This window comes from Hirundo rustica, chromosome 1 (genome assembly GCF_015227805.2).
Source record: "Hirundo rustica isolate bHirRus1 chromosome 1, bHirRus1.pri.v3, whole genome shotgun sequence".
Lineage (NCBI taxonomy): Eukaryota > Metazoa > Chordata > Aves > Passeriformes > Hirundinidae > Hirundo > Hirundo rustica.
The window spans coordinates 12860710-12874321 of NC_053450.1; the positions used below are offsets into that span (position 1 = coordinate 12860710).

Consider the following 13612-nt stretch of genomic DNA (forward strand, 5'->3'; position numbering starts at 1 on the left):
CTTTTAATGCTTTGGTTGACCTTTCGGTGTCTTTTTCTTTCTGGTATATCTGTAACTAAACTATATTTGCTGAAACAAAACCACATATAATGAATAAAGAACTTTAAAACTATGTATCAGTTTACTTACATGGTCAAATATAATTATGCTGAACTGTAGTTCATTTAAGTCCCATAATGGTTAAAAACAATCACTAAGTGCCAGCAAGGGAATTACAGGGGCAGACAGACTCATGCAAGGCACCCTCAGCACCCTCCAATATCCCGCGTGTCATGAGCAGGAACAGTCTGCGCCGTTTGAGACAAACAGCTGCTCTCTGTTTGCACAGACAAAAGTGCAATTGTTTTTCCATGTGTTTGGCTAGCTAAACAGAGCCTTGGCTTTAATGCAACATGCTTCCTGAATCATTTGCTTATACCATGAAAGGAAGCTTTAGCAGCTTTGTGTCTTGAGCAGCAACAAGAAAAGAGATGAAGATATGGAGAAGTGCAGGCTGTAGATCAGCAGCTGGGCAGTAGCAGCATCCTTGATGTGCTCAGGGCAGAGAGCTGAGATAGCCATGGACTTCTAAAACCAACAGCACCTGAGAAACTCTCCAAGGCATCAAGTGAAATGAGTATTGCAACTAAACCAAGGGAATACAAAAGGTTTTTCATCCTCGATTGAGAGCAAAAGCAGTTCAAAATGACAGCTTTTTGCTGTACTGGCCTCTAATTCTATGTCTTTTTTACAGACACTTAGGACAACCTTTTCAAGATTTCAGGCATTCTGTAGATCAGTTTTTCAGATGACAGTACTCTCTTTAGAGGGCCTGAACTACCTGGAAGTGACCTGTAATAGCCTACAACAGCTCGAGCATGGGCGAGATCCCAGCTGTTCCGTCAGGCACTAGATCTTGCCATTCAATGGCCTGTAGGCCACACAGGAAGTTGGAAATTGTATCAAAACATAAGCACAACCCTCTTTCAGAATGTTGCTGTCGCTCTTTCTGAATGGTTACATCTGTAAGACTCCAGAAAAAAAAATCAAGAAAACACTTTCATAAAAGCAGGGTGTTCAGATATCTGGGTTATTCTGTCATAAAACACCACCTACTTGAAAATAATTTTTAAAACTATCATTTATTAAAATAATGTGACTAAGTTTAGAAAGTCCACTGATGTCCAAAAATGAAGCTGTAAAATTTTTTTTTTTGTATTTTTATTTCCTATTGATGAGAATAGGAAACACACAGACAATGTAGAGACACAAGTACAGTGGGTCATTTGTTCCCCAGCAGCATTTTAGGTGACTGACCTACAAACAAGTTCAATTCTAATGTGAATGCAGAAAAAAGAGCTCTGAGGTATTATGAAACTTGCTGTACTCACATAAAGTTTCAGTTGTTGTAAAGAGGAAAAAAGTTATTTTACTGCCCAGTAAAACTCTCTCTGTTAAAGGAGTCTTTAGGAAAAATCACACAGAGGCATTGGAAATCTAATACTGCTCTGCAAGCCAAAATTCAGGTCTGGGATAAGCAAGTAAAACCTTGTAAAACCTATGTCCTGTAAGTTCAGCGGGGGGAGATGTTAAAGGCAAAATTTAGACTCAAAAAGTTGAACTCACTATTTCTATATTTCACCCAGGAATTTTCACTGTCTTAATTCCTTTCTCTATAGGGTGTACCATGGATCCTGTTGCTCAAACCCCTGTCTGACGACCATAAAAATAATTTTTCTCTGTTTTCTTTTGTGTGTGCAGTCTGCAGTTCACATCCTGCTGGCGTGACATTTGTGTCGATGTTCCCAGCTGCACGGAAGGGGGTCTTTCCCCTTATACCTCAGCGTGTCACTCTTCACACACCACATTTTGATTTCTTTATCATAGAACAGTTCCAAATAGTCACAGCAAGCACCTGGTCTCTAGGACAAGACAAAGGTGGCTGATTTTTCAGTCAATTTTATGTCCACTGGCACAGAAGAACAGAGGCTCATGACCCACTGAAGCAAGCACAGTCCCAGACCCAACTACCTAGTGGTGGCTGTGCACTCTGAGGCTTGTGCACAAGACTGGGGTTCACTTAACCTCCCAAAACAGCTTCAGAAGTTCTGCAGCCTCAGAACAGATTTCTTCAAAAAAACCTTATACAACTCTGTGGACAAAGAAGCAAGGCAAACCAAGGAAACCAGAAAAAAATGGAGATCCACCAAAAAAGTAGGAATGTAGGATGAAATTCTGACATTTCAGAAGATAACAGGAGCTTTATCATGGTGTTAAGTGAACTAAAATTCCACAATTAAGACTCTAATGATTTATTAGTAAAAAATTGTGTGAAACAGGAGAATTTTTGTAAAGATCAGCAGATCTTTACATATAGGTAATATATGCTACCATATGGAATATGGTAGCATTGGAAATAAAAAGTGTCTGTCTGCAGAGCAGTTACAACCTGGGCAGAGGTGGCAGGGTGGGATGTCACAAAGAATGTATCTGGAGTTATAACAAATAAAAATTTCAGGGGGGGGAGAAGGATGACTTAGAAAAAAGAGCTGTACAAACTGACATTTGAAACCTGAGGATCAGTAACACTGCTGTATGGGAGTCACTGGGACCAGTCTGCAAATCCTCTGCTCTGGGATTGGAAAACCCGGACCTTATGCTGTGAACCACAGCTCCCACAAGGAAGCAAAGAAACTTTACCAAATTTATCTGTACAGGTGTCAAAAGGGATCTACTCATCAAATGTATTGCTTATGTTTGAGAACATGTCAGATTTTCTGGCATCTTCCATCTCTATTTAAACCCAAACCACTTTACAAGAATTCTGGTGGGAAATAAATGGTCAGTATTGCACAGAGGGTTTGTGACAGGAAAAAGATGAGAATCCAAATCCAAACTATGACTTCCTTGTGGCCACCATAGTTCACCATCATCCCAGTGGAACAGTGTCTCTAAGAGTCTCCTGACAAAGAGATTCAACAACGACAAGGCTTCCAACATAAAGGAGGAATAAAATGAACAGAGTAGCTGGTGCAGTGAAGGGGCAGAAGAGAGATATCCCATCCTGCACTAGGATTCCCAATACTGAGGAAAAACCTTCCATTATTCCAATCAACCTAAAGATACTGTGCTAATGCAAAGGATGGTCAAAGACATAAAGACTCTGTTGTTGCACTTGTAGTAGCCTGTAATGAAAGTAAAGGAGAAATTTGCCAAATCTTCTTCTGGCAACTAAACAAAGTTCTGGCAGTGACACACAATGCAGCTTTCAAAACCTCGTTCTTCAGAAGAGGCTGCTTCTTCTTTTCTTCTAGAGAAGCCTCTACTTTGGTGAGAAGGCTGAATTCACAAAACTCCCAGACAAAAGGAGATGGGTGCAATACAGTTTTCTTCCCAGTCCTCATAGAACCATGTTACTGTGATAATTTTCATGGCATTAATTCCAGAAGAATAAGAGTAACATGGTTTTAGGGTAGAAGTGGTAAAAAGATTCACTCTAAAAATCTGGAAACCACTCATTAAGTTTAATTAAATACACACAGGGAAAGTGGAAACCTTGTGTGCTGGCTTGAAAGCAAAACCAGCAAGAGACTCCAAGTCAGAAATAACAATTTAATAGGAGAGAAAAAAAAAAAAAAAACCAACCCAAAAAACCCAAAAACAAACAATAGTACAAAAGATCACGGACAGAGTCAGAATACAACCTGATACCCTGTGGTGGTGGTAGCAGTCCAGATGAAGTGGTCTTGTTGAAGCAGTGATCCCGTAGAAAGGTCTGGTAACTCTTGTCCTCTGGGAATCCAGTATAAGGCTGCCTGTGCTGTCCCAAATCCCAGATTATATCCAGGTGGGAATGCTTGGCTCCTCCCACTGGGTGGAACATCTCACAATGGGCTGATATCATTCTATGAGTCTTGCAATGGGTCCTTGATTGCCCCTTAATCAGAGATAGCTCCTGGAGGCAGTTATCTATGAGTCATGCAGGAAGGCATTGATGGGCCATTAACAGAAGATAGTCTGGAGGGAGGGGGCAAGGGAAACACTGCCCAACCTAGCTTCAACATCTCATGTAGATGGTGATAGAATACATACTTTGGGCACATCTTACATTGTAACCTAGGACACCTTGGGACAGTTAGGGAGGCATCACCACAGCCCACCAGCAAATTACTTGAGCAGATGATGATCACAGACCAAGAAGAGAAGGCAGACATAGAGCAGGAACAGATTCATTCACTGATCAGGAAAGCACGGTGTGTGCTATACATGTTAAAAAGTTGTCAAGCACAACCAGCCAAGAACTGTTTTTCATGTTGATGAAAAACATGGCAGAACTGAGTATTTTTGCATTCACAAATATTTGATCCCTTCCAACTTCTGTTGAACCATTATGCTACTGACTAGCACAGCCTTACTGATTTTTTCTTTAGAGCCTTTTAGAAAGATTTCCACTAAGGACTAAATAAATAGTAATGAAAAAGACATCCAAACTGTTCAACATTATGTTCACCATTGCTATGATCTTAACATCAGCATATGTCCTAATGTCCTGGTCCTGCACCTGGGGAGGAACATGCCCCCATCCACAGGGTGGGGGCCAACCTGATGAAAAGCAGCTCTGCAGGGAAGAACCTGGATGTCCTGTTGGACAACAAACTGTCCATGAGCCAGCAGCATGTCCTTGTGGCCAAGAAGGCCAATGGTATCCTGGGGTGCATTAGGAAAAGCATTGGCAGCAGGGAAAGGGAGGTGATCCTGCCTCTCTGCTCTGCCCTAGTGAGGCACATCTGTGGTGCTGTGCCCAGTTCTGGGTTTCTCAGTACACGAGAGACATGGAAAAAATGAAGTGGGGCCAGTGGAGGGCTACAAAGTCAGTAAAGGGTCTGGAAAATCTCTCTTACCATGAAAGGTTGAGGGAGCTGGGCCTCAAGAAGAGATTACTGAAAGAGAACCTCATTAATATCTATCTAAATGGAGGGTACCAAGAGGATAGGCCAGGCTCTTGTCAGTGGTTCCAAGCAACAGGACAAGAGGCAATATGGAAAAACTGAAGCAGAGGAAGCTCCACTTGAACACAAGGAAGTACTTCTTTAATGTGCAGTGATTTTGCACTGAAACAGATTGACCAGGGAGGTTGTGGAATCCCCTTACTGGATGGGCCTGGTCCTGTGCCGTGTGCTCTACGATGACCCTGCTTGAGCTGGGAGGTTGGACCAGATGACCCGCTGTGGTCCCTTCCAACATGACCCACTGTTTGATACTGTAATGTAACAAGCACTCTTCCCAAGCATGATTCAATGATGTTTGAGGCTAATGCTACCCTACTTGGTTCACTCTCCAATCTCCATGATGGATAATAGCAGATAAAATCTGAGGTCCTGCTTACTGCTGCTTAAAATGAAAGACAGAGTTAAAACATCTTTGAATTTTCTTTGGTTTTGCAAAACCAGACTGAATTTATAGTAAAAAATTAGGTTTTCTTAAAATTAGATTTTTCTAAAGTCATAGATGCTTAAATACAGATTCCATATTCCAGTGGAGGAGAATGGACCTTCATAGTGTAGTTTATAATTAAATACTATCAGAAAATGAAGCACTTACAGAGACGTGTTTGAAACTTATATATACATTTATATTCAAGGCCTACAGCAGTGGCATTCATTGTGGGTAGTGCTATGCGTGTTTAGCTCTGCTGCTTCTCTATTTATGGACAAGCTATGAAAGCAGTTTGTCAGCAACTTTTTCTGAGTGTTCACATTACCAAATACATCCATTCTCAACTCACTCTAATGTAATTATTGAATTCGGCAGTGAGCTGATAACACAGTTAAAGGAAAATCCGAACCTGCCTAAGTGTTTTCATGCTGTAATTGAAAACAGATGGCAACTCGTGTAATTTATGCTTTTCTACAATCAGTAACATGTTGGTATAAGATAAGAATTCTAAGACTAAATTGCATCTGCTTCAACAACACCATATGCTAGTGCACAGCATAAATATTTATTCAAGCCTACTCCATCTTCTCATTTAAAGCTCAGTTCCATGAAAAAATGAAAGTGCCCTTCAGACACCTTCAATTAGCACTGAAGCATCCCTGGAGTGCTTTGAAGGGCTAGAGGCCCAGCATCAAACACAGGTATCTTCTTTTTCCTAAACTTCACAAAGAGGGTTAAATGGGGGCATGTACATTGTGCCTTATTAATACAATATAAATCCCAGTTTTCAAGCTCCCACTAGGGTACTGCTAGGAGTTACAAAGAGATTTCTCACCTACAATAGCCATGCTTCTATACCTTTCCCACTATTCTGTAAAAGACTGGAAACTGGACTTGGGATACTTTTTCTGGGGAGAGGTTTTTTTTAAAGATTTTTAGACTGATTTATCTTGCTTGCCAAACAGTTATGCAATCCTCACGTCTGAGGTCAGGTTGGCAAGGACCATCAAATGGGTTTTGTGTTTCTCTCCAGCTTGAGTACATTCAACTTCACGAGAATCTCACTGTTCAAATTTCTTCCAACTGCAGGATTATAAGACACAGGCAATTCCTCTGACATCACATGGGTTTGGATTGGTTTTCAACCTGCTGGACATTTACAATGTGTGCCTTTCAGTCTTCGATGTTACAAGTCTGTAATATGTTGTTATCGTGGCAGTACTTGAACTCTTTGGACTAATCAGATACTACAGATGTTCTTTTGATTGCATTAAATGGGCTTGATGACCTTGATAGAGTGACATCCAATTGCTTCTTGACACAGCGGCAACTCAATTACACTTGAGAGTGGGCTCTTATTCTGCTAGTGAAATCATTTGATAAACTGGACCTGAAATAATCATTTGTGAATGCAGAAGACAAATGCACAGGCAGAGAATTTATAAAGCTCATCTCTCTGTGCCAGCTTTTAGAGATCAGGAGAGCAGAACCGTGCTGAAAGGGTCCTGGCTGCACATCACAGTTCCCAAGCTAAGCTCCAAACAAAAGGCGTTGGTACCAGTGACAACACGTGGTCCTTCAAACTGCCTGCTGCTGACTCCCTGCTGCTGAAATGAAGAACTAGGCTTGACAAGCTTAAACAGCCACTGGCAGTTTGTATGATTTGAGGATGTTAGGTGTAACAGCTATAAACACCAATTTGATAATAATCAGTTTAAGGAATCAGATAGCTTTCTTTTTAACAGGTTGACTAGGGCACTGTTTTCTTCTGCCAGTGGAGAGAACAGATGATCAGAAAAATGAGTGATTAATTTGCCTCTCTCACAAGCCTCATACTTAGCTAGGTCTGCTTGTTCCATCACACTCTGCTGCAGTTATGTCACACTAAATAACAATATGATGCACAATTTAAGTCACTAGTTTGAAGTCAAGTTGTAACTTTTAAAAAAATACTTGCAACTTAAAAACAGAAATGAACTTACAGAATAGATCACTGAAAAAAAGAGGAAAAAGTTTTACTGACAGGAGCTGGCAATATTTAGTAGTGTCATCTGCAGAGAACTAGTGAATAGTGAATTTTCAGCCAGTCAATAATAAATATTAAAGCAACCTGGGAACTTCAAAATCCTGCTGTTCCTGTCTGCACTGCTGACGACAGCAGACAGCTAAACAGAGCTGCAAATAACTTAGAAGAACGCATCTCAACACTGACTCCTTTCACAGCCTTGTGTCGCCTCCAGCTCCCACTCGTTAACACACTTACAGCAACCACTCTCCTCACAACGCTGTCACAGACAAACACACTTCAGCAAACCAGGCCCAAAAATACTTTAATAAGGCTAATTGACTAGATATTCATTGAATTACTTTCTCAGTTTCACACCTGAAACTTCAGACTGTGAGTGGTAATCCTATTTACCAGCCCCAGAAGAGGTATCGAGTCCTAAACCTTAGAGCCTCTCACATATCTTCAGCAGATCATGCTAGTAAGGATTTTGTCAGAAATAAATTGTCTGAAAATTCCACCAGAAGATGTCACACATAAGGAGATGGCAAGTGCTGCCACGCTGAGCACGCGTGTGCCCGAGCCCACGTGTCCCAGCCGCTTGCGCCGTGCCCAGCCACAGCCCCTGCGGGCAGTCGGAGCTCTGTCCTGAGCTCATTGAGTTTTCTAATCAGACTCCCAATTCACAGCACTCTGGAGCAGGCCAAGAGCCCAGACAAGCTCAAACTGAAAGCAAGCCACCAGTAAGTCCAGCAGGTAGGTTGAGCCTGCAAAGTTTACTGCTTTCTGTGATACATCATGGTAGAATTTCAAATGCACCGACCAAGGTCTTACAATGATATTGTAGGTCCTCTCTCAACAATATGTCCAGCATAATGCAAACACGGGAAAAGAGTACTCTCCAAAACAGGCAAGTGCTAAATCACAAGCATTACAAATAAAGACATTCTAAAAACAATTACAGTGGATGCATCTCCTTACGAGGAAAATCCCTGCTGCTACTGCCAAGAACTTTTCTACTAACTGCAACGCCAAGGCTTGGCCCTTCTTCAAATTCTTGCCCTTTTCATCATAGCCAACTTTCCTTGTTAGCGCTTCTTTGGTGTAGCACTCTTTTTGCAGACAAAAGCCTCTTGCACCAGCCCACCAGAAGTTACCGTGTCCCACAGCCTGTTTTCAAAGTGCCCTTCCTGCAGCTTCCACACAGGGGATTGTTTAATTTCAAGAAGCTGTCATCTAAAGCCTGTCATTTGATTTCTTTCAATTTGCCAGATTGAGGAGTTCTGTAAACAGATGGATTAAGTGACATAGATTTTTTTTTTTTTTTTTAATTTCAAATACCGCACTATGATTTACATACTTATTGCCATGGGAACATCTAACAAAAGCCCTTATTTTCAAAAAAAACACCACCATCTCTTCACTAGGCTAAAGGTATACAGCATTTCCAAAAATGGGGCAACAATTTTTGTGTCTAAAGAGAGGCTCATCTCATTTACAGCTATAAATTTTTATCTGCAACTCTGTTCTGAAAAACATTTCATATAAAGATAACAGCTTTGAAAATAATCAGATCTGTCCTTGTGTAAAATCAAGGCAATATGTCCCAGTTTTACAACACTGTTGGTTCCTCTCAGGACAGGGAACTATTTTGTATTCTTCAATCTCCAGTGGCTCAGGCAGACCTCTACAACCCCATGGGATTATACATATGATACCAAAGTGGGTTTTTTTAACAATCAGGTTTCAGAATTGCTCCACTGTACTGATAGCTTCTCTATTCAGAGAATAAAAGGTGCTGTAAAATACTAAACTCCCAAGTTTAGGATCTAGAATATACACATGAATTATTAGATTATTTTTAAATTTAGGCCCTTTCAATTTTAGGCAGGATCATTATGTGAAAATTATACTCTTCATATAAAAATTGTAACTTATATTATATTTAGGTGCTGTATAAAACATATAAAAAATTTCCAGCTCTCAAGCTGGAACTTTTCCAGAACTCAAGCTCATTTCCAGAACTCATTTCAGAACTCAAGCTTCTTAGCCAGCAGGATGTGTCTGGGTGCTGCATGCACCAACAAGCTCTGCAGCTGCCTTTCACTGTCCCAGGGGCTTTGCCTACTTGTACTAAAAAAAAAAAAAGTTTCAAAGACAGTATGTTCTTGAAAGTTCTGTTAAAAAGAATCAGCAGCTAGAGAGCAGAAAGCCCTGAACTGCACTTGCTAAGGAGGATCCCATGGCAGGTCTGGCACCGTGCAGCAGGCAGGATGTGCATCCCTGGAGCTGTGGCCTCCAGCCTAGTGGTGTGAATAGACAGGTGAGAGGCAACTGGGGTGAGTGTGATGGGAAAGGAAAATGAATTAGAAAGCTGGACAAAATTCTTGGCAAACTGGCGTACATGTGGAATACACCTGAAACTTTCACCTGTGTTGCTGCCATACAATAAAGCATGGCATAAATGGGTAGTTTAATCTTTCTAGCCATTGTAGCAGGTGTAGCAGCTAATTTAATTTTCTTGCTTTTATCTGTACTTAACATAACACTTTGCCTTTATTTTTCTCTTTGTAGGCAGAGATTAATTCACAGATATATGCAGGATATGATCCAAGCCCACAGGTAAGTCAATGGGCTCTGCATTGCAGTGCAAAAGCTAGAAGTGGAATGTGTATTTATTGATTCTTAAATCACTTAGCAAGATATTTCAGTTCTTTATGAAAGTATCATCCGTTGTTCTTTCCAAATTGTCTTGAATCTTAACTGCTTTACACTGAACAATGGGCTACATTAACTTCACTTTTACTAGGTATGTCTGACTTTGCCTGTTCCTATACAGGCAAAGTCCAGAAGGTGATACCAGTGGTCACATAAACTGGAAAGTAAACAGGGAAGCTAAAATTGTGCAGAGTTCAATAAAACCATGAAAATAAAATTAAAAAAAAATCACCAAAACCAGCCAACCATGTGAATAAAATCCACCTCAACAAGGGAAAAGGTCAAGAAAGAGACTTGGAAAGGATAATTGAGTCTCATGTTAAAAAGAGACTTCAAGAGTCTCATGGAAAGAAGAAAAGAAACAGAAAGGGGTTTAAAGGCAACAGAACTCACTGTGCACAGATGTCTGAAACTGAGACAGAAAGGCACTCAGCCCTGGGAACAAAAGCCCCTTTCCCTCCCCAAATACAAGCAGCCCAAGATCTTCACTGAGCAGCACAAATTTCCTCGGGAAATCAGCCTGTTTTGAGAACCCACCTTCATCCCAGCTGCAGCTGCTGGCCCGCTGGGGTCCACAGCCTGGATGTGGCAGGGTTTGCTCCCCCGCACCACAAAGCCCCAGCCCACGGCATCACCAACAATCTGGAAAGAAGAAAGGACATGATCACTTTCAAGCAGCTCCATGAAATTCAAGAGGGCACATTCTAAATGGTCAGAGATGTAATTTCAACATCTCTGTGCTTCCAACACATAGTAGAGCACAGGCCGCTATGGCACTCATGGGAAAGACCCTATCCAAATGATTCCTCTCGCTTTTAATGAAGTTTCCTTGAACTAGGAGGCTGTAAAAGCAATGCTTCCAATGACTAGATTAAAAAATGTCTTTAAAGAAAAGCTCAGATAATGTATGTCAATCAAATTTTCTGTCCCATCATATAGAAAGACCCTGCTAGAAAACTTCAGTTTGGGTAGGCGATCCACTCCTGCAGAGCAGGAGCACCAAGTCCAGGTGAGTTTGTATAATACAAATGTTATTTGCTTTATGTAATTTTACATCCCTTTTAAGTATCAAACTGGCATAAAGACAGAATAAAGAAGTGCTGAATCAGACATGAAATCTGTGGAAGAACTGATAATGGAGTTTGAGATTTTAAAGTATAAACCTCAGCAAATACAAATAAGCTCTAATTATCCCATCAGAAAATGCCTGTTTGGATTGCCCTATGCATATAACATGCAGAAAATAAAGAAAAATACTGGAGACATACCGTAAAAGTTTTTCTAACATATGGGGCTCCAGGCATCAAGAGCTCATCAGCAGTCACAGGTCTCTTTAATACTGTGGAGGTACAGAAATGAATATTCAATAAAAACATTCCTTTGGAGTTTCTCCTAATAAATAAGATGCAGGGTTGGGATACATCTTTTTGGCCCCACTTCCCATATATGCTTTCAATTCTTGTAGACTTGCTTGAAAGCAGTAAGAGAACCAAGGAGAAGCCTGCAGAATAACTCTGAATATAAATTATGAGATCACTGGAAAACTGGGGAATTTAGTCAACAGGCTTTGTTGTCTGCAACCAAAATCTCTAAAACACTGTCACAAAAATCAGAAGTGGCTTTTCCTGTGTCCAGTGTTGAAACAAGTGACCAGCCTTCCTGGCATAGAGCAGTTTTCCTTCACAGCTCACTGTGTGCTTGTTGGGTGCTCTCTGCTATTTCATCCGAGTTGGGTTTGAATCACCGAATTAAATACCAAGAAATTCCTGCTTGGGTGAGGAATTATCGCAAGAGATTTCAGCAACTGCAGGAACAGACCTCTAACTCCCATCTTATCCAGGGACAGATGAGGTAACCTACAGGTGTCTGGGATTTTAAATGAAAGAAAATACCAGTAAGTTTCTGCAGGTTCCCATTGCTTTCCTATATAATGGCATAATTTTCCTCCGAAAAAAAAAAAAAAAAAAAATTCTGTTTTGCCAGATCAAATCAATACCATCCTGTGTACCATTTTTTATCTGTTCATAAATGCTTCAAAGACAAAGGACAACATAAAGATATATGCTGTTCACCCCATTTGCCAGCTTTGCCCTTAATATTATGGCTGTCTTTTAGCAATAATTTTGATGGTATCTGTCTTTTCAGTCACAGGTGAGAAAAAATTTCTCATAGATGGTATTTGAAGATTTTCTTGAGTTTCTTAATGACATTCATGGGAGCAGGAAGAATTCTAGCAGACAAACCAATACTTTTTTTTTTCTTCTTTTTTTTTTTTTTTCTTTTCTTTTCTTTTTTTTTTAACTTTCCCATGCATTTTGATGAACTGTCATTTAGCCAGTGTTACACTTTGCAGAGCATGCCTGGTCATTGTGAAAAAACTGAATGATTGTGGTCATTTGACAAATCAGAATCAGGTAAATCATACATGCAGGGCTCTCTTATGTGCCTCCCTTCATAATACCTCCAGAAATTTTTTTTTGTTTGATGATTGTTTTTCTACATGATTGGTCAAGTCATGACCTGGGTGTTTTTTAACTGCCTGCCTGCAAGAGAGCTCATCTGACAACAAATACATCTCTGCCTTGTGTTTATTATCACGTAGTTCAGCAACACACTCTATGTCTGGATGGCAGGAAGCTATTTGTGAACAAATTCTCTTTACAGTCAGCAAAGGATTAAGAATTCTTCGTAACATTTACATCTGACAGCCTCATGTTAACCTATGCAAGCTGACGTGTATCTGTACTGGTGCTCTGGGAGAAATAACCCTACATTGCCAGTAATTGTATAATTCTTAAAAATCAGTCTGTTTATAAGCCCACTGCTGTCTTTTTGCAAATATGAGTCTGTTAAAGCTATTCACAGTTTGAAAACTAGTCCTAAGGCAAAATTTCTTCTAAAAAATTTATGGAAGAGCAACGTCAGCCTATTCTTTTTCTTCCAGTGTTGTGTAATCAGCTGCATTAAAATAAACTTGTTCTCACTACTCATGGGCTGACACTTCATATAAAATCAGAACCATAAATGAACCGAATAGTTGGCATACTTCAGATAACACACACGTTTATGGATAACACATGAATGCTGTTTTATCTGTCCCAGAAAATTTTCCAGGATGTAATTAATGTACTGGGGACAAAGAGCTCCCCATACAAAAGCTATCAGAGTGTTTCTGGAAAGTATACCTGAGAGACATTCTGAGAAAACGTGATACTGTGGCACTCTTTATACGGGGCAAGCCCCTTGCATGAAGGGGTGAGCATACTGGAAGGTGGTGCTGAAAACCCAGTAACAACACACTCCGAGGATGCAACGGCCACTAGAAGTGACAGCGTCTCCTCTGCTGGGCAGCAGGTCTGCTGCAGGATGTTATGGTTTCTGAGCATATAATCCTACTGAGTCCTTCCAATTATTTTAGTTCAGAGCTTCATACTGAATTCCCAGCAGAGCTTCAGCAGAGGGAAGGAAATGTGT

The 13612-nt window shown here is 40.5% G+C and overlaps 1 protein-coding gene across 2 annotated transcripts in view; it reads right to left on the reverse strand.

The window, feature by feature from the left end:
• Nucleotides 1–13612, reverse strand: part of DEPTOR (DEP domain containing MTOR interacting protein) — a 78171-nt gene that overhangs the window by 14712 nt on the left and 49847 nt on the right. For both annotated transcript variants that reach the window (XM_040081801.1, XM_058423059.1), the window contains 2 exons: nucleotides 11407–11477; nucleotides 10676–10780 (listed from right to left, as the gene is read on the reverse strand). In XM_040081801.1, the coding sequence (XP_039937735.1) occupies nucleotides 10676–10780; nucleotides 11407–11477 (176 nt within the window). The remainder of the gene's footprint in view (nucleotides 1–10675; nucleotides 10781–11406; nucleotides 11478–13612) is intronic.